General features: G+C 29.3%; 1 protein-coding gene and 1 pseudogene across 1 annotated transcript; both read left to right on the plus strand.

Annotated features, from left to right (window-relative positions):
- The first annotated feature begins 8,561 nt into the window (after positions 1-8,561).
- LOC102663552 (uncharacterized) lies at positions 8,562-9,462 on the plus strand. Its single transcript, XM_006579240.1, has 4 exons — positions 8,562-8,702; positions 8,809-9,076; positions 9,180-9,264; positions 9,381-9,462. Exons 1-4 carry the CDS (start codon positions 8,562-8,564, stop codon positions 9,460-9,462), a joined length of 576 nt encoding a protein of 191 aa, XP_006579303.1.
- A 15-nt stretch (positions 9,463-9,477) lies between these two features.
- On the plus strand, positions 9,478-20,860 carry LOC100788986 (uncharacterized; annotated as a pseudogene).
- Positions 20,861-22,312: the final 1,452 nt, after the last annotated feature.

Genomic DNA, 22,312 nt, shown 5'->3' on the forward strand with positions numbered 1-22,312 from the left:
TGCACTGTCCCTAAAATTGTACATAGTAATTTTGTTGCTTCTTCTTTTTCTCTTGAGATATATTATTTCCTCACACACGTATTAAATTAGTTGTCCAATTTAATTTGCTACTGATTAAATTGTTAATTCATTGCAAAAGAAAAAAGAAAAAGTTTGTTAAATGGTATTTGAATGGTGGTACCGCTTGCTGCACTGCATAGAAGCCAGCAAGCAAATTTATGGTGCCTTACCTTAAGTCACCTTTGTTAATTGGTGATTGGTTTGAATTATTTAATTTTTAAGGTTAAATTATATTTGTGTCATCTAATTTATTGTTAGGATTTAATTTGGTCCTCTTATTATTTTAAAGGTTCAATTAGGTTTTGTGTTTTTTAAAAAATGATTCAATTATGTCTTTATTTTTAAAATGTTCAATTAAGTCCTTATCTTTTTTAAAAAAATCAATTTGGTCTATTTAAAACCAATTTTCATCTTAATTGTTAAATTTTTAAGAGCAATTGAAGAATAATTGAACCAAATTTAACCTATTTTAAAAAAAAATGAAACTAATGGAACCATTTAAAAATAAAGTACCTAATAGAACTATTTAAAAAAATATATAAGACCTAATTAAACCTTAAAATAATATGAGGACCAAATCAAATCCAAAAATTAATTAGAAGATAAAAAATAATTTAACCAATTTTTAACTAATAAATTACTCTATTACTTATTGGTTTGGGTCTTAAGAAGAATATTACCTTTGTCTCTTAATATAGGACTCTTTTAATTAATTTGCATCCTTTAAAAAAGTTGTTTATATAATTAGTAATATTGAATTTGTTAACAACTTAAATTATTTTGTCAAAATTATTCTTAAAGTTATTGGAACTCAAATCTCTCTATTTTCACTTAAATATTTTTTACTTAATTAATTAATTTATGCTAATTTTTTTATTCAATTCTTATAAGAGAGATAATATATTTATCTTTTATAATTAACATTTATTATAAAGTAGCCAAGGGTATTTGGGTATAAACAACTAATACAAAAGATAAATTAAAAAATTCTTATAAAAAAGAACAAATAAATTGAAAAAATAAATCTTATATTTAGTAAGGAAGTAGTGCATATCGGTTCGTCCAGTCAGTCTTTTACAAGAAAAAAATTCTTGGCTATAAATATTAAGAAATTTTGTAACATAATCATTTTGGAAATAAAATAAATATAAGTATGTTAAAATTTAAATAGTATGATATAAAAATAGCTTTTTTTACTTTCTAAAAAGTCAATTCCTGCGGTCAAAACAAAAAAGTCAATTCCAATTTTGGGCACGTAAAATTTTTCTCATAAAAAATACTTTTAAGAAATTCATCATTTTTTTAGTTTTCAAGAAATTTATTTTTAGTTTTCAAAACAATTAAAAATTGAAAAGAATTTAAAATGTATTTTTTGTACAATAGCTACGCTGGAGTTAAAATTATGTTTTGGTTGTGTTTGACTTTTTTTTTATAGAAAAAGTTATTGTTAAATATAATTTTATAAAATGCTCCTAAAAATTAAAGAAATTAATAACGGAGGAAATACACACAAAAAAAGAGATTGTAAAAAGTTAGAATTATTTATTTACTTTATAAGCATAAGTTTGAGTAGTTTAAAAAAATTCTAGGTTTAAATACGATAGTTGTCTTCGTAAAAAAAAAAGAAGATTGTTGTCATTATATTAAAAATACATCATTTAATGAATTTTTATTTTCTAATAAAAGAAACAACTTTTTCCGAATATTAAAATGAAAAAAGGATTATATACATATAAAAGATTTTATACCGTCATCTAATCAACACTCACTATATATGATAAATTTATTAATTTTTAAAATAATTATCTTAAGTCAAAGTGTGATTGAATATTTTATAATTAAATTCTCTTAAAATTATCAAACTATTTTTATTTTAATTTTTGAAGTTTTTTTATTTAAAGTAACCTTTAACAAAACAAGGTATAAATTACTTTAAAGAATTAATATTTTAAATAATTTAACTTAAATATACAATCTAAAGTTCATTTTATGCTATCATTGAATCATAAAAACAGTCCTTTAAGATAACAGTATTAACTTCTATAAGAATTATTTTATAAGTCATTCTTAAAATTATTTATAATTAATTAGTAATATAATAATTTTTATTTTATGTATGAAACTTAAATTCTTTTTTAAATTTATTATTTCAAATAATATATTAAATCATTCCTTAATATGTATCAAATATAAGTTATTTTAACATTAAGAGATTAATTAAATAGAGTAAGATAAGCTTCACATGTGACATTGTAAGTTTCAGCTCATACTCATCTTCTTACATCTGCATATATATATATATATATTACAAGAGTTGATAAAAAAAAAAATAATAAATGATGAGATTTAGATAAAAAAAAAAGTAAAACTAATATAATTTTTTAAAAGTATTTTTTATGTTTTCATATACTAACTTTTCTTATAATAGCATCTTTTTATTCTCATTTTTAGATTTTAACAATAAATTTAAAATTATATATTGGTTTTCTAATTATTTTTAATTACTATAATTATTTCATGATAAATCTAATACATGTTTAAATGTGATGTAATAATAAGCATATATTAGGAGAGAAGTATATTTGACATTCTTTTATTCCAAAAAAATAGCAAAAATATATACAACATATGCATTTTGAAGAATATTAAAAAGAGAAGATGATATGTGTGAAGAGAGAATAAAATTTGGTACTCAATAGTAAAAGAAAGAAAAAAATATAATAAAATCTTAAAGATTTTAGTTAGATTATTTGATAAATGTTTTATACTAAAAGTTTAATGAAATTTATCAAAATATTTTTTAAAAAATCGTCCATTCAAATTTATATATTTTTTAATATCAAAAAACTTTTTATAAATTATAAAAAAAATTTAATTAAATAACACTGAATTTTATTATTTTTCTTAAAAAAATTTAAAAACCTTAATTAAACAATGAAAGATTTATTTTTACTATTTAAAAATTCTCATGGAATATAACTAGACTTTTTTATAAAAGAAAATTAAAATCTTAATCCAATATTCTCTAGTAATATAAAATAACTTTATACAGTATCATGTAATTGTGTATCATCATTTACATGATTTTAAGGATAATCATAGTAATAATTGACAAATTTTGTCATACGTGTTCTGATTATTTTTTTTGGGAATCATACGTGTTCTGATTTGATAACTGTCTAAAATTATTTTTACAAAATACCATTTTATCGTCCGGATGACGTTACCTTGCGGGATTTTATTTGCATAGTTTCTATGTAACTCGTCGTTACATTTGATCTGCATTGAGCTTCATTTCATCTTTCTCTCTTTTTCCTTCTGTTATCCGTGTGCTCAAAGCTCTTTCACCTGTCTTTCTCAAAAGTTATTCTCTTTCTCATGTTAATTTAATAAATAAATACATAAATCTCAAATTGTCCGGTCAACATTTCCGTCAAGCGGATTGCAAGTGGAATCTGATCGTTCCCGTGGATTCCGTCACCGTTTTCAGCTTTGTTTTCTTTCTGTTTTGTTTTTTTTACGGACGGTATTGTGGTTTTCTTGTTATGCGGTCTTACTCATGCCTAGTGAAGGTGGTTTTCTTCCCTTTGTTTGGCCCAAAAAAAAAAAAGAAAGAAAAAAAGGTTAAATAGGTACAAAACAAGAAATGATTAACTATTTAATTAATAATAACCACATGAGTAATTATCAATTAATTAATCAATCAACTACATATGGTGGCAGGTTTTGGATTGGTTCTATTTCTATCTGTTGATTTTTTTTAAACAAGATATTTGTCAAAAGTTATAACATTAACTCTTAAAATGTAAAGATCACATAAGTGAATTTTACTTTTTTCAGCATAATTTTCTTCATACAATACATTTTTCTATTCGTTAATGTTTTGTTTGGATGAAATGGTAAAAATTAGGAGAAAAATGAATATCAATCCCATGTTTTGATTTGAGACGATCAAATCTAGAACATTCAACAACTAATAAAACAAAAATTTATTTCATATTAAAGATTTTCAAGTTTTTTCTTTTCAATTAAAGTTGATGGATTGGTTATTTGGTTAAGCCTGTGAGATATTTTATTTTCTATTATAACTAAGATGAAATCTTAGTATCAAGACATTTTTTTATAATAATTAAATTCTTTAAACTTTATAAATAAAAAATTATGCCCTTTATTTTCTTAAGGAAATTATGTCCTTCATAAGATTTATATTAAAAGAAGTTGATGGTGTGACTAATGGTTTATACAAGTAATCACATTATACTTTAAGCAACAAAGCATATCAATCAATAGTCTTTATTTAATTTGTAACTTTTTATTTAAATAGTTTTATTGAGATTCACATAACAGTAAAACAAGAGATATACTTGACAATATGAGTCAACTACACTGAGAAAAAAATATTATATTATATTATATTAAAAGTAATCAAAATCAGGTTACAAGTGCATAATTCTTTTTCTCTTATCTTTAAATTTAATGGTTATGTATTAACAATGTAAAAATCTTATACATTACTTTTAATATAACTTTTTAAATAATTCATCAAAATCAACAAACTTATCATATATTGTGTGTTGTGATTGGATGACGGTGTAAAATACCTTTACATTGACATTCAAATACAATTCATCATTAATATGACCTTTAAAGTAATTAATATACAAGTCAACAAACTTTTCAGACATGAACTCTGATTGAATGACGATATAATTTTTTTTACACTATCAGTGTATAACTTTTTTTCTCTTATACTTTGAGTTTAATGATCATCCACTAACAGTGTAAAACACCTTTACACTATCATCTAATCACAATTCACTATTAACATGACTTTTAAAGTAATTATCATAAAAGTTAATAAAATTACCATACGTGATGAACTGTGATTAGATGACGGTGTAAAAAAATTTACACTACCAATATATAACTCTTTTTTTTCCTTATACTTTGAGTTTAATGATCATGTGTTGACAGTATAAAACATCTTTACATTGTCATTCAATCGCAATTCACCGCTAATATAACTTTTAAAATAATTATCATAAAAGTCAACAAACTTATCGTATATAATGGGTTGTGATTGGATGACATTGTAAAATTTTTGCACTATCAATATATAACTTTTTTTCTCTTATACTTTATACTTTATAGTTATCAAAATTATGCATTTCAAAAATAACAATTATCCTAATTACACCATCTTAAGTTTTTTAGGCATTTTATGGAAAAATAAGTTTTAAGACGATATATATAGTGTAGTTTGGTTATTATAAATGGGAGTTATTTGCGTAACCTTCCTAAACTTAGTTCTAAAAACAAGTCTTAAATCCTAAACTTGCTAATTAGAATTTAGAACTTCTCTTTTATGATGGTCCTGCTGCTTTGTGGCAGTGTTTGCTATGAAATGCTCGATGTGGGTACCTACAATTGTGCTTCAATGTTCAACTTAATTAAGAGTAACTTCAGTAGAATAATAGCAATGGTTAATTCCATAAAAAAAAAAAAAAATAGCAATGGTTAAGATGAATTCAAATGTATTAGAGTCAACATATGCCTTCTCTTGGTAGAAGCCTAGGAGGTGATGGAAAATTTTATTGCACTTCTAACATGTTAAGACCAAATCATTTGGGTCTAGGTTGGATAGACAATATGGGGTTTTTCTTTGTGCACCCAGTAAATTTCTAGTACACCCAGCACAACATGCGCAATTCCAATTTTGCTCATTCCGTAAAATTGATACGGATTGACAATTCCTAAGCCCGATACGGATTGCCTTCAAAAATATGTTTTGCGAATTGATTTAAAATTAATGGCTCAAACAGGAACGAACCTATCACTTTCGCCTTATTAGCACACCTCTCTAGCCAACTAAGCTAATAGGTCAATTATGTTTTAAAATAATTAATGTTGCTATATATAACATTAAAAATTCTAATGTATATTTAATGTACATATAAATTTACATAATAAATTTTGTAATGATTAATTTTGATCTAATAATTAATTTTTTTACATATATAAATTTTTATGAATCCTATGATTTTTTTAAAATTTATATATGTAAAAAAATATATTATTAGATCAAAATTAATCGTAATAAGATCAAAAAATAAATTAGTAAACTTATGTTAATAATGTATTTTTTTACATATATAAATTTTTATTAAATTTATGATTTTTATTTACAATTTATATATATAAAATAATTAATTATTAGATTAAAATTAATTGTCACAAAATTTATTATGTAAATTTGCATGGGCATTAAATATATATTAGAAATTTTAGTGTTATATATAATGATATTAATTATTTTATAACATAATTGACTTATTAGTTCAGTTGGTTAGAACGTCGTGCAAATAACGTGAAAGTCATAGGTTGGACTTACAGATTTGCAATCCATATCAGTTTTACGGAAGACAAAATTGGAATTGCACATGTTATGGTGGGTGTACCAGAAATTTACTGGGTGCGCAAAGAAAAACTAGACAATATGGTCTATATTGGGCCTAGGCCTTTACTCAGTCTAGAAGAAATTCAGTTCAAAGAAAAAGGCTATTGCTTTGTTTCCATTCTAGCTATCCACACCTTCCACAGGTTCTTATAACTGAGTGTGATTTCATTGTTCTAGAATTTCAATTATGAAAAATGAAATGAATTCTAGAATTTAAATTCCCAAAATATGAAAAGTGACTTACGAAATTTATATTCTAAAAGTATGTAAAAAAAATTCAAATTAAAAAGTCTTTTTATATTCCAGGATTAAACTTCGGAAAATTATTTATTAATAAATTTCACTTTTGCTTTTTCAAAAAAAAATATTTCTCTATGATTATTTTGTTTGAATGGTCAAATTGTGACAAATATTTGAATAAATAAGTAAAAAAAATTATAACATAAAAATTAAATTAAATTGGCTAAATATTATATATATATATATATATATATATATATATATCTTTAATTAACTATAAATTAGTTAGGACTTAACTAAAAAATTATAACATAAAAAGTAAATTAAATTGGCTAAATATTATATATATATATATATATATATATATATATATATATATATATCTTTAATTAACTATAAATTAGTTAGGACTTAACTAGAAAATAATTTTTAAATTGTTATAGATATAGAATAATTTTATTTATACTACCTATAAAATTACTTGAAAATAACTTAATTACATAGGAATAAAGAAAATTGAATTATATATTACTACAAACTAGCTTAGTTTTCAATGTTAGGTATTCAATTCACATCTTATAATTTATAAGAATAAATTTTTATATTATTTTAATTTTTAATATATTTTATTTAGTTTAAATTTTAATAAAGGTAAATTAGTAGATATATAATAAATATTTAAATATATTTTATATACATACTTGACATTGTGATGAATTTTTAAATTATAATATATAATATTCATTAAATCATCTATCATGATACAAACAAGGCCCTGACAATACTGACGTGACATTGCCAGTGCCTACGTGTCGACATACCAGTGCTTCCCATTCCCGCCCAAAAATGTCTTTTCACTTGCCATTAATTATTTTTGTCGTTTTCTGGGTAACCCTTCAGTTACCGATGCGCGTTTTCTAATTTTTCACTATTTTCGATGTCTCACGCTTTCCATTGCTACACGCCTTTCCATTTTTCATTTCCGTTGTAGCTTTTGGATTTTGGGTTTTGAATGCTCTCTCATTTCGATTTGCTCTCCTTTGCATTTTAGGTCTTTTTGATGATGCATGTCTATCAATGAATACGTTTTTGTTTTATTCTTAAGTTTTTGCAAGACAACGATACAAAAGGTTAGACCTTTTGGCATTTTATCATTATGTTATCGTTTCCTAAACCCAGATTTGTTGTGTTTTGGTCTTCATTTTTGTTTGGCTTGGTTTGATATGTTTGGTTTTTTGACTGCTTTATCGGTGTATGCGTTTTTGTATATCGGTGTATGCATTTTTGTTAGGGTATATGAGTTTTCATTTTTTGGTGGGTTATTTTTGTCTATGAACCATTTTTGATGATGCATGTCTATCAGTGAATACGTTTTTGTTTTATTCTTAACTTTTTGCAGGACAACGAAACAAAAGGTTAGACCTTTGGGCATTTTATCATTATGTTATCGTTTCCTAAACCCAGATTTGTTGTGTTTTGGTCTTCATTTTTGTTTGGCTTGGTTTGGTATGTTTGGTTTTTTCACTTCTTTATCGGTGTATGCCATCAAGACAAAGGGTTGGACCTTTGTTGATGTTGCATGTGCATGTTTTAGTACTTTTTGTTGTTGTTGTTTTCATTTATTTTGTCTACCCTCATTTTTGTTCAATACTCTTTAATTTGGTTGTCTGTTGGCGGAGAATAACCAAGAAGCCGAAGACAAAACCTGCAGGTTTGTTCTTTCCTCATTTATTTGTTCAATCCTCATTTATTTTTTCAATCCTCTTTTATTTGTTCAATGCTTGACATAAATTTCTTTGTAGTCATGTCTCGCAAAGAAAACCTCCTATATGAACTGCATACAAAGAAAGGTACTTGGAAGATAGTCGTGCGAATAACTGATATGTGGCGTGTTAACAAACATAATGGTCGACAATCCATTGAGATGGTGTTGATGGACCATACGGTAATTTAAATGTTGTTCAGTTTAACAAGTTTTTCTACTTTAGTTAACTGACAAGTGTCATTTGTATTTGTTGTTAACTGACAAGTGTCATTTGTATTTGTTGCAGGGTACAAAGATTGGGGCAACTCTATCGCAAGAAATTTTCCCTGAATTTGAGCTCAAGTTGCGTTGTGGTGGTGCATATGTTATTAAGAACGTAAAGGTTGTTGATACTCATTCTGACTACAAAGTGAGTGCAATTAAATATTTGGTTTATTTCGTGAAGACAACGTCTGTCAAAGAGGTGGACAGACCTGAGATTCATCCTAATGTTCATACCATTACTTCATTTGCTGATATAATTTCAGGCGTTGCAAAACCTGATACTTTAGTTGGTATGCAATTTATCTTTTTGGTAGGCATCATTGTTGTACGCATCATTAGTTGGTATGAATATATTTAACATAATTAGCATTACTGTGTTTGCAATGTAAATAGATATTGTGGGTGTTATTACTGAAGTGATTGAACGCAAAACAGTTAATCCTGCATACAGAGTAACTGTCAAGTTGAGAGACAACAGGTCTTTTTAATTTTAATCATCCTCTGTAGTATTTTGTGATCTGTAATCAAATTTAACTTTGTCATTCTACCCCAGTTGAGACACAACATGTATGTATATGTTTTGTTATGTTATAGTCATGCTGAGATCATCATGACTGTGTGGGAGGAATATGCTCTTCAGCTGGATGATGCTATTGAGAAAAACCATTTGGTGTAAAAGCCATTGGTTGTTATGCTAACCCTTGCTAAGATCAAAGAACCCAAGGGTCAGTATTAAGTCATTCTCCATTTATTAAATGTTTCATTGTTGACTTCAATTTATGAATGCATTATATGCGTTATATTTTTTGCAGACAAGTATCCCCTCAGTGTACAAAATATAAAGCATGGTTTGAAGTTGTATGTGAATGGTGACATTGTAGAAATCCAACAATTCCATGATAGGTACAATGAATGATTTGGATTTCTTTGCTAGGTTATTAAGCAGTTTGGTACAGGTATACATTTATATTCTTCATTGATGCAGTTTACGTGTGCCATTTTATATTGGTGGTCTAGATGATGAGGGTGGTGTTTCTTAGTCGTAGTCTACCCAGTATTGCTAAGATAAGTTTTTGCATAATGCTCAAATAGTGAGCTTTGGTGAAATAAAGACTCTGCAACAGGTAAGTCTATTAACTGTTGTTAATTTAAAATGATGAGAGTCATTATCATTTTCAAGTATTCTTATTTATTATTAAAGGCATTGTTTTTAGATTATTATTATATTCATTTTATGAACTTAATCTGTTATAATATTATCAATTTGTGATGAACTTAATGTATAGTTAGCCGAGGACTTTGTTATGATATTTCTAATTTCTTATAAATTTTCAAAATGAATTAAACTTATTTAGGACTGTTACTGTTTGACAGTGGGCACTGTCGATGAGGTGATGATTGATACCCCATAGAGTTATGACAGTTGTACATACTGTACTACCACTTTTGATCCATTAAAAATAGGTGCAGCTTGTCGTTCGTGCCAGAATCATGTTACTCACACTATTCCAAGGTAACATTTATTTTTCGCCGAATACGAATTGAATAGTTATTCGAATTTTTGTTCTTTAAGTCATCCACATTCACTGTTTTCTGTAAGAATGTTTTGTTGGTCTAGGTATAAGTTAGTTGTCAAGATGAAACAGAATGGGGAGAAGGCGAACTTCCATTTTTGGGATGCAGTATGTATCAAAATATTTGGTAAAACTGCAGATGAATGTTGTCAAGAGTTGATAGCGGTAAGTTATTTATATTACAATTATATTACAAAATGATCAATGAACACAAATGTGTATTTAAAATGGTTTTTTATTTGTAGAGTGGTGATGAGATCAAGGTGTTCCCTGCGTGTGTTGATCAATTGTTGGGTAAAACTTGGGTTGTCAGATTCAAACACCGTATACAGATGCACCAATCATCTGTGTTGGATTTTAGTGAACAGGAACATCATATACAATCAGTGATATCCACACTAGGTCTACAGGTAATAATAATTTGACCATGTCAGTGTAATTCGTAGATTTTTTTTAAAAAATTCTTATCAATCTATTCTTACTTGCAGGATGAACAATGTATAAGCAACAAGTCACTGGCTGTTGGTGCTGCATCTTCATCACAACAAGATTACCATCCTACAGTAGAAATTTTATTTATTTGTTTACATTATTTGTTTTTACCGGGAACCACTTTAATTATTATTGTATTGTTATTTACTAATAATTGTTATTTACTAATAATATATGTATTGTTACACAGCCTTCATTGTCACAGTCATCTGAATATGATCCTGGAAATGCTGCCTTTGTAACTCCTGCAAAAAGAACGTCCGATCAGCAAGAAAGTAGTCAGTTTGATAGTGACGACTTCGCAACATATGAACTATCGACCAACAAGCATATAAAAGCTGAGTAATTAGTTGTTATTTTGATTTAAAAAATTGTAACTTTTTAAGTGATGTATGTATGTTATGTTTGACATCTCATACCTTTTGGTTTAAACAATTAGGTCATCATTATGATGTATTTTGTGATGTGGAACAAGTTTAATTATCGATGTATGAAGAATGAATTGTATGAATGTTACAACTTATGCCAGCATCAACCTTGAGTTAATTTATAAAATAGTTAATGTAGAATATGATAGTAACAAAATAATAACTTTAAAATTTTTCATAATGAAATGCGGATATAAGATTCATATTAAAATACCAAACATTAATGTATTTTAATTGTTCTTGAAAATTTACTGAAATCATTCAACGTTTTGTGTTGTGTTTGAATAGTTTTATGCATTGTATTAAAATGAAATTAACATTGTTGTCAAATTCAAATTTGTGTAATCAATTTGTTCAGTAAATTTTATGTCTTTCATTTTCGCAAACAAAACTTGAGTTTTATCATTTTAGTATATAATTTTAATATGGAATGTCATACTTTTATTTACATGCAAGTGTTTGAAGTGTTTTATGCATTGTATTACAATTTTAAGTTAAAATTGTCCTAAGATTCAAATTCGTTTATTCAGAACATTTTATGTTATGTCTTTTATTTTCGTAACCAAAAGTTGAGTATTATTATTTTAATATATAATTTTAATATGGAATACAAAATGTGATACTTTTATTTACTTGCAGGTTTTCAAGTACAAACGTAGGATTTAAAGCTTCACATATCATGCTGACGTACTTATCAAGGTAACGTATACTCATTTACAAAATCCGGCCAAAGGATCATCTTGGAAATAATACATATACACAGGTATGCTCGATGCCATCAAAAGGATCATGGGCTTATAGCTATAATAAGTCTTATGGGTACAATTTAGATATAGATCAGTGCATAGTAATTAATTGAGCAATTATAAAGTACAAATGTGAGTAGGTGCAAATTCCCAATGCACAATATATGTGTCGAAAGTTGTAGTGGTCTAATCATTATTGGGGGGTGAGAAAGGTAATCATTATTATTACGGGAAGTGTAAAAGCCTCCCAACTAATACACATCAGCAGTATTAAATATTTGAATTTAGTTTATATAATTAAGAAAACATTTATTATTATGAACTGTTAATTAACTGTTGATAGTCGCGCTATTAAATAGTATTAAAATAGTAGTATATTTGAAGAGACGTCACTTAAAAACCGGTGAGAATAAGCAATAACTGCTACGCCAAGTAGGTTATGTATTTACTAAACCCCGTTCATTTTCATTCAATAATAATAATTACAAAACGTTCAGTATATCAAACCACCACCAACAATTATCCACATTTCTTATGTCATTTCTCAAAGAACGTCATACAACCCTTAACAATATGAGTACACAATCATCAACCGCCTCCAATGTCGTAAGTTCTTTAACTTTTCCATCCTTCGTCTTTACTTTGTATATGTTTTTCCATCGTTCCTCTTTTCCTTCTCATTTGTATATGTTCAACATTCGTTCATCACTAATCCTTGCAATGTTGTTAGTGTATTTTACTTTTCCCTCCTTTTTGTATGGTTATTATATGTTATATGTATGTTATATGCCCTTTATAGACTACATGATGTTGATGTTTGTAACACTGTTGACTACGATATTCATCATTTTCAGTCCGCAGATTTGGAAAATATGACTGTAAGATTTATGTCTTTTCCTATTATTTGTGTGATACTTCTTATATGTTTTTGGTCCATCTTTGGTTACATGTTTTTAAAAAATGTCTTCCAAACACAAACCCAAGTACATATATTTTGTTGTGCCTTCGTATAGCGTATTTTTCTATTTTGATTTGCAGGTTTGTTGTAAAGAACCATTATTTTTGTTTGTACTGCCTTATAATCCTGCGTGTGCATGATTCACTACATATTTTTGCAACCGCTATTGAATATTAAGGATTGTATTCGGAACATTAACGGTATTTATTGATCATTTTCGTCAGTACCTTCGTATACCTGTTGTTATGTTTCATTATTTGTTTGTATTAAATTATTTTATTTGGTTGCATTTTGGTTATGCCATTCAGGACCCACCTATGTTTTTCGCATCAGGTATGACATACCAATTTAAGGCCGTATTTCATGTTGACAGGGTTTGTATTTGCCATCCTCTATGATATTTATCCATTTCTTTTAATCCCACAAAAAAATAATATATGTTGAAATATTTACATGATCCCATATAAATCAGTAACATGTTTAGGTCTTTACTTCCAGAATATCATTGAGGTACCCTCTGTTTATCATAAACAATGGGCTCCAGATTACCCGAATTATGTGGTGTTGGACTACAATGGAAAGAAGCACCATATAAGAGTTAGAAAATTTAGTAACCGAGTTTACATTGGTGATGGTCTCAAACACTTCAGGAGGGATATGGGAATATATGAAGGTGTGATGATCACATTTGCTGCGCCAGACAAGAATTGGAAGTTTGATATCCACTTTTCACCGCCACTGCATACACAGACATGTGGCAGGCTTGCCCATTCTGCCAGAGAATATGTGTTTACTGTGGATGTCGACAATCGCATGATTGTTAGACTTTATCCATTGGTAACACTTTGGTCATATGAAGTTTGTTTTTGTTTTCTAATATAATACCTTTTAAATATTTACTGACTAGCTTCGTTCCAATGTAGGTACTGTCACTCGATGCTGTGAGTTATGTTAATGCAAGAGACGAGTATGTTACTGTCCTTGGTGTTCATGGGCGTCGTCACTTTTGGAAGTTGAGTATGCATAATGGGCTTCAATGTTTTGCTGAGCCATGGTTCCAATTCTTAACAGAAAATGATTTGATGGCCGGTGACGAAGTTGTCTTTTATTTCAGGCCTAATCAACTTCTTTGGGAGGTCATTGCCAGAAAGCAAACTGTGTGGGACGAGGACGAGGACGACTCCCCATGATTATTTATGTTCAGAATCCACTAGCCTTTAATATTTTGGTTTAAAATATTTGTAACTTTGTTTGATATTTTATTTAGTAATCATGTAATATTTATAACCATTTTAATATTCCCTTGGGGAACCAGACAATTTATTATTTGTAATGTAAGTTTTATGAACAACAAACTCGCTTAAGATTTGGATGCTATTGATTATGAATTTACTTAGTTGCTATATTTATGCCTTTACATGTTTGAATAAGGTATTTGATGTTAGTTGATTAATATGATATTTATTCTTGATTGCTTAATATTACCAATGTTTGTTAATTAAGTGAATTTTTATTCCTAAAATAATGTAATGGGTACAATGAATTTAGTTTTTAGTCTTATTAATCATTCTGTTTGAACACCAACAAATTTTTTACGACTTTAACTACTGTGGATATCTATAAAATATATTTTATCAAAAAAAAAATATACTCTAGATTTTTTTAAGAAATATCAATGCATATTAATAAATTAAATATTTAAAAAGATATCACAAATACAACAACTTTTCCCGTTTGTCAAATCAAAAGTACAAATTCCCAGGATTAATTAGACATTTGCGTGCATATCAATAAAGGCTACAACCACATTTAATGGAGCAATTAATAACTAGTACTGTTGTGTACTGTGGGCCTGATTGACACAAGCGTGAGGGCCACACAATCTTTGATCACAGGCTTGGAGGAAAAGAAAACTCCACAAATTAGTGCCAATGGACCGAAACCACTTCTTCTTTTTTGTTTAATAGCTTTAGTGCAGAAAATTAATGGAGAATAATTCATAACCTTAGTCTCCCATCTTCAACAACATTCACCACCATCTAAAACGCATCTATTCATAAATGAGGAACCAAAAGTGAAGCTGCTAAACAACAACACCACATCACTTACTTCTATTGCTAACTCTCAAGTAAGCTTTTTATGTTAATGCAATAAATTATACTTTACATTAATTATTGTCCACTAATGAATGTACATGTATGGGATGCATATTAGGTGATGGTATTTGAGTATGTTTATTTGACATTTGTATTATGAAGCTGCGACATAATATTGTAGAACTTATTCATTACGAAAAGGTTAAATGGAAAATTTTGCTCAACGGAGGAAACATAGAAAACACATTTTGCAAGAAAGAAGACAAAACTTTGTCACTCCAAATCCAGATTTACATAGTGGTAACAATACATTCAAATATTCTTTTAATTTGTACTTATTTTATAAATATTTATGCATGTATCACAATTATTGGTGCAGAAAAGCGTAGACGTACCTCACCATGTGAAACACACCCTTTTGTAGACAGTGCGTTACCACATACACAGTCTACACCATTATCAGAAAGCACTTTGACTGCGAATCAGAAACAACAAGATTTTACAGGGCAATTTGAAACTCGACCAAAAAATTTTGTGAATTCACGTACCATCAATGCATCTTCGATACAGAGGAATTTGTTGTCCAAGTTTGGGAAAGAGAATATAACTATGTCAACCCTTAATTCATGACCATGTACTGCACCACATACAACTACAGGTTGTCGACCTACTCAGATTGGGATGACTTCTCAACATATAAATTCAGGAAGATACACAATATTTAATTCCAAACTAATGGAGCACATCTAGGATGACACTGATGACGAACTCGATATAACACAGGGAGACATTATTACAAGTAATATGTTGTTATGTTAATTACAACATTTTTAAATATTCAACTATTTGTATTTAATTGCTGACTATGTATGTGCTATATAGATTATTATTCATTTGACGACATAGCAACTGAGGATTTTGCTCATACCGATTATGATGGCAATCTAGAAGCACCATATGACAATGAAAATACCGGTTTTTACATTCACTGTCCAAATTATGTTGTATTGTCCTTCATTACCTTTGACAATGTAATACCATGTCTAAATTTCTGCATTTACATGTAGGTGCATATTACAAGGATATTGGAGATCCTATTTGGCAATGCAAGCAATGTAAAACGAAGATGTGGTATCATGAGAGGATTAACAAAGATAAATAGACAAAAAACCCAAAGTTTTCATTATGTTGTGGTGATGGTAAAATACAACTGCCAATACTACATGATGCTCCGCAACCCTTGCGGCAACTACTCTTTGATAGCAGAGACTCACAAGTAAAGAAATTCCAGCAAAACATACGTTTATACAACCTAATGTTTGCATTCACATCTCCTGGTGTCAAAGTAGACACATCCTATAATACTGGAAGAGGTCCTCCTACATTACGCATACATGGTCAATCGCATCACCTTATTGGAAGCCTCCTACCTATGCCGGATAACTCACCAAAGTTTGCACAACTATATATTTATGACACGGAGAACGAAGTCAACAATAGGCTTTCACAATACCCGTAAGTGTAAACATTCGATTAATCTAATGTCACCTTTATAATTATTTAAATTTAAATTTATATATTTTTTTAAGAATGGTTACCGTTAACAATTGTCTATGTCCAGTATCAAAAATAATGTTGATGAAGACATTATAATTGGTATCAAGAATATGCTAGATACCCACAATCCATATGCACAAAAATTCAGAATGGCAAGGGATAAACTAGACTCTTCTGTAGTGTGTGACCTGAAACTAAAGCTCATTAGTGACAGGCAAACTGATGAAAGATTGTATAATTTGCCAAATGCTTCTGAAGTGGCTGCTTTAATTGTTGGTACAAATAACAGAGATATCATCATTGAGAAGCAAACAGACATGCTGCAAAGAATAAATGAACTTCATCCTGCATATTTACCTTTGCAATATCCTCTTTTGTACCCACACGATGAAGATGGCTACAGACCAAACATTCTTCATAAGGATCATCCGCATAGCCATGCTGCAAAGAGGAACAAAGTTACCATGCGTGAGTATTTTTGTTACATGATGCAATCAAGGGATAATGAAGCACAAACAATACTTTATTCAAGAAGATTGTTTCACCAATGGGTTGTTGATGGGTATTGTATGATTGAGTCTCAAAAACTAAACTATGTTAGACAACATCAACAAGAACTCCGAGTTGACAAGTACATCAATTTAAATGACTGTAATAATCAGCCCTTAACCCAAGGCAATGAAAAAGGCAAGAGAATTATACTACCAAGTTCGTTCGTTGGTAGTCAGAGATATATGGAAAAATTGTATTTTGATGGGATGACAATTTGTGCCCATGTTGGATTTCCTGATCTATTCTCGACATTAACGTGTAATCCAGCATGGCCAGAAATACAACGACAAGTTGCAAAGTCAAATCTTACAGCTCATGATTGCCCTGATGTTGTGTCACGGGTATTCAAAATGAAACTAAACCAGTTGATGCATGATCTTAAGAGTGGACATGTATTTGGTCCCATTCTTGCATGTAAGTAATTACCACCTACATCAAATTTTGCTTACATTCCAATTTTACAATTATACTTAGAATTATACATTATTAATCATGCTACTGATATTTTATTTGTAATACAGTTGTTTACACCATTGAGTGGCAAAAAAGAGGATTGTCTCATGCTCATATCTTAATCTTTTTGCATCCTTCAAATAAGTATCCAAATCTAGAAGACATTGACAACATAATTTCTGCTGAAATACCAAACAAGGACACAGATCCAGAATTGTATCAAATTGTCTCCAACCACATGATGCATGGTCCATGTGGACTAGCCAATAAAAGGGAACCATGTATGGCCAATGGCAAGTGTTTCAGGTTTTTCCCAAAAAAGTTTCAGCCAGCCACAATTGTTGACCAAGATGGTTTTCCTGTTTATAGAAGAAGAGACACCAGACAGACTGTGCAAAAGCAGAGTGTTTATCTCGATAATCAATTTGTTGTCCCATATAGTCCACATTTGCTACTCAAATATAGAACACACCTAAATGTGGAATGGTGCAATCAAAGTACCTCAATAAAATATTTGTTTAAGTACATCAACAAAGGATCTGATCGGATTACAGCAGCTATTGTCAATGACCAAAACCAGGATGGCACACACAATCAGGTTCATGATGAAATTAAACATTATCTTGACTGTAGGTATGTGTCCATCATCTTCTCATTAAATGCATTTCTTCTATAGACAAAAAACCCTTTGTTATGAACTAATTAATAATTACTACAAATTATGTGTTCATATTTTATTTTTCATTCTCCAGGTATGTGTCGGCTCCTGAAGCATGTTGGAAGATTTTCGCATTCCCAATGCATGGGCGTGCACCAGCAGTTGAACGCCTTTATTTCCACCTAGAAAATCAACAACCTGTTTACTGGAAAGATAGTCAAGAAATTGGCACAGTACTGGCTAAGAGTACAATCAAAGAATCAATGTTCACAGCTTGGATGGATTCTAATAAAATATACCATCATGGACGAGATCTTACTTATGCTGAATATGTGTCCAAATTTGTTTATGATGTACGAAAAAGATGCTGGAAACCAAGGAAACAAGGAAATACTATTGGCAGGCTGATTTGGGTGCCCCCTTCCAGTGGAGAGTTGTTCTACATGAGGATGATGCTTTCCTTTGCTAAAGGATCACAATGTTACGAAGATATTAGAACAGTAGAAAATGTTGTCTATCATACATTCAGAGAAGCATGCTTTGCAAAAGGTTTTATAGGAAGTGATCAAGAATTTGTTGGTGCCTTACGAGAAGCAAACACTTGGGGAACTCCACACTATCTTAGGAAGTTATTTGTGAAGCTGCTATTTATGAATACCATGGATAGGCCAGAATATGTGTGGAAACAAACTTGGCAATGGATGGCAGATGATATTGTATTTAATCATAGAAGACAAGGTAATTTCATAAATCCTAAATAAATACGTATCAATCATAGCAAAAAACTCACTAACTGACAATGTCATTTTTTACTATTCATAGGCATCCAACTAACAAACAAAGAAAAAATGCATCTTTGTTTAACGGAAATTCAAAACCTCTTGCAAGCCAACAGGAAAAGCCTACGAGATTTTCCTTCAATGCCATACCCACTAGGATATGCCGCCAACCCACACCAAAATAATCTCATCTACAATGAACTGGCTTACAACAGGGACATATTGGTCGCCGAATTTGACAAATGCTACCAGTCGCTAACAGGTATTTACAAAATTTTTTACTTTTTACTAACACAATATGAATGCCCAACAATCCACACTAATAATAAATCATTCATACATTACTAAATGCAGATGAGCAGGCTTCTATTTTTAATAAGATTATGCATGTGGTTGCAACTCAATCAGGTGGAGTTTATTTTCTGTATGGATATGGTGGCACAGGCAAGACATTTGTGTGGAAAACTTTATCATCTGCTATACGCTCTACTGGCGGCATTGTTTTAACAGTAGCTTCAAGTGGGATTGCCTCAATACTATTTCCTGGCGGTAGAACAACACATTCTAAGTTTGTTATTCCTGTCCCTGCAACAAAAAATTCTACATGCAATATCCATCAAGGGAGTGATTTGGCTGAATTGTTCCATATCACAAAACTCATCATATGGGATGAAGCTCCAATGTGTCACAGATACAGTATTGAGGCCCTTGATAAAAGTTTACAGGATATCATGCACAACGACAATCCTTTTGGAGGAAAGGTCATTGTTTTTGGTGGTGATTTCCGTCAAATTCTACCTGTTGTGCCAAGAGGTAATCGTTCTGACATTGTCTATGCAACTCTAAATTCATCTTACATTTGGAACCATTGTCAAATTCTAAAGCTGACAAAAAATATGCGGTTGCAATCAAATCCTACTGACCATTCCAACTTGGATGAACTAAAACAATTTTCTGAGTGGTTACTAGACATAGGTGATGGTAAACTTGCAGAACCAAATGATGGTTATGGTGAAATCACCATCCCAGATGAGTTTCTTATCAAGGACTTTCAAGATCCTATCCAGGCAATTGTTGAAGCAACATATCCAAACTTATTACACAACTCCAGCAATGGGGATTTCTTGCAAAAAAGAGTTGTCTTTGCCTCTACAAAAGATGTTGTTGATAAAATAAATGACTATGTCCTGTCTTTGATTCCTGGTGAGGAGAAAGAGTATTGTAGTGCTGATTCTGTTGACAAATCAGATGAACTACTCAGTCCTGCATTTGGAGTACTAACAGCTGAATTTCTAAACTCATTGAAGACATCAGGCATACCAAATCACAAGCTCAGAATCAAGGTTGGTACGCCTATCATCCTACTACGAAATTTGGACCAAGCTGATGGGTTATGCAACGGAACTAGGCTTATTGTTACAAGACTTGGTTCAAGTGTTGTTGAAGCGGAGATTATTACTGGGCCTAACATAGGTCATAGAACATACATACCAAGAATGAATCTTTTTCCTTCTGATTCACCATGGCCATTCAAGCTAATTAGAAGACAATTTTCATTCATGGTTTCATTTGCAATGACAATTAACAAATCTCAGGGACAATCGTTGGCACTTGTTGGATTGTATTTGCCAACCCCAGTTTTTTCTCATGGCCAGTTATATGTTGCACTTTCACGAGTTCAAAGCAAAAAAGGGCTCCATATTCTTATTCATGATAATCAAGGCACTCCCAAAAATACTACCATTAATATAGTATACAAAGAAGTTTTTGCAAACTTATAAACATGGTATGCTTCCCAAATCCTTTTTTTTTCATGTACATTTTCATTATTAAAATTCATTTTCTATCAAACACTAATTGTTCGTTTCATCTTCACTTTGTCAATTTCCGATTATATGATTACAATATACTATGCTTATTAGTATACCATTTCTTATATTGCAGTATACATCAACACTATGTTGTATAGTCTCCCACTCCGTAGAAGATGTTACCATCATAATCTTTCCAGCACCATAAAAAACATTCTATCATACAATCAGGTTAGTTTCAAATACATTCCTAAATTAATGCTTTCGTTTCCCTACATATATTTCAATATTATTATCGTCCCATTAAATAAAATTTTCAAACATTATACATATATTTTGACATACTTCACATTTATCAATATTCAAATAGAAGTATGAGCTCGTGCATCGGCACGGGAGTCTCTCTAGTATATAGAATAACTTAATATTGATTTAAATTATTTTATTGGACAATCAATTAAAATAATGTAAGTTTATGTTTCATAATAGTAAAATATACTTGTGTTTTATTTGTGCAAATTAAAAAAACACCAATAACAATTCTTTATTAATTGCATTCACATAAAATTTACTTTTAACGATCATAAGTATATTTTAAAATATACTGGATCAACCAAAAAAAGATTCTTTACTTCATGTATTTTCATAATCAGATATTTTTCACATTTTTTTATTAACAAAATATATATTATATCAATTTAAACGATTGTTAAACCTATTATATAAAATTCAAAAAATAAAATAAATATAAAATATGAATTAATTAAATTATTTAAAAAAATGAAAATGAAAAGTGTCATGTGACATCGCACATAGGATATATATATATATATATATATATATATATATAAAAGATTAATACCACCCATATTATAGTAATTTGTAGTTAATTATTTTTACTAGTGATTAACTATAAATTAACTACTAATTTTGTTGTAGTTAATTTCACAAATTATTGTAGTGATCTTCACCTTTATGTCTTGTGATCTATGTGACAACAAACCCTTGACCCAAATTCATCTCTTTTATTGACACGATATTTTTTGTATCTTCATTTTTAGACATCAGATATTTTTTTATCTTCAAATTTAACTTCATGTCTTCGATTATATACGATCTCTTGGACATAAACTTTGAAATCTCGAGTATTTGATTACTCCAACGGGAGCCAACTTCGATCTTCTATTCATAAGCTCGAAAAAAAAAATGAAATTTAGCCAATGTCAAAATGATGAAGAGGAATGAAATTACACTAAAGATTGATAAATTGTTAGTTAGTTAAAATTACTTTTAGTTCCCCTATAATATTTAATTCCCAATTTTGATTTTTTTTAAGACATTTAGTTTTTTTAAAAAAAATTAGTATTTATGTAACAAGAGATTACATAGAGTAAAACATAAAGATAAATAACCATTTTTATT

This window comes from Glycine max, chromosome 4, assembly GCF_000004515.6.
Source record: "Glycine max cultivar Williams 82 chromosome 4, Glycine_max_v4.0, whole genome shotgun sequence".
NCBI classification, from domain to species: Eukaryota; Viridiplantae; Streptophyta; class Magnoliopsida; order Fabales; family Fabaceae; genus Glycine; species Glycine max.

Coding starts and splice junctions, on each gene's coding strand:
- LOC102663552 (XM_006579240.1), top strand. CDS start 8,562: ATGTCTCGCAAAGAAAACCTCCTATATGAACTGCATACAAAGAAAGGT. Junction 9,077..9,179: donor AAAACCTGATACTTTAGTTG/GTATGCAATTTA, acceptor CAATGTAAATAG/ATATTGTGGGTGTTATTACT. Junction 9,265..9,380: donor GTCAAGTTGAGAGACAACAG/GTCTTTTTAATT, acceptor GTTATGTTATAG/TCATGCTGAGATCATCATGA.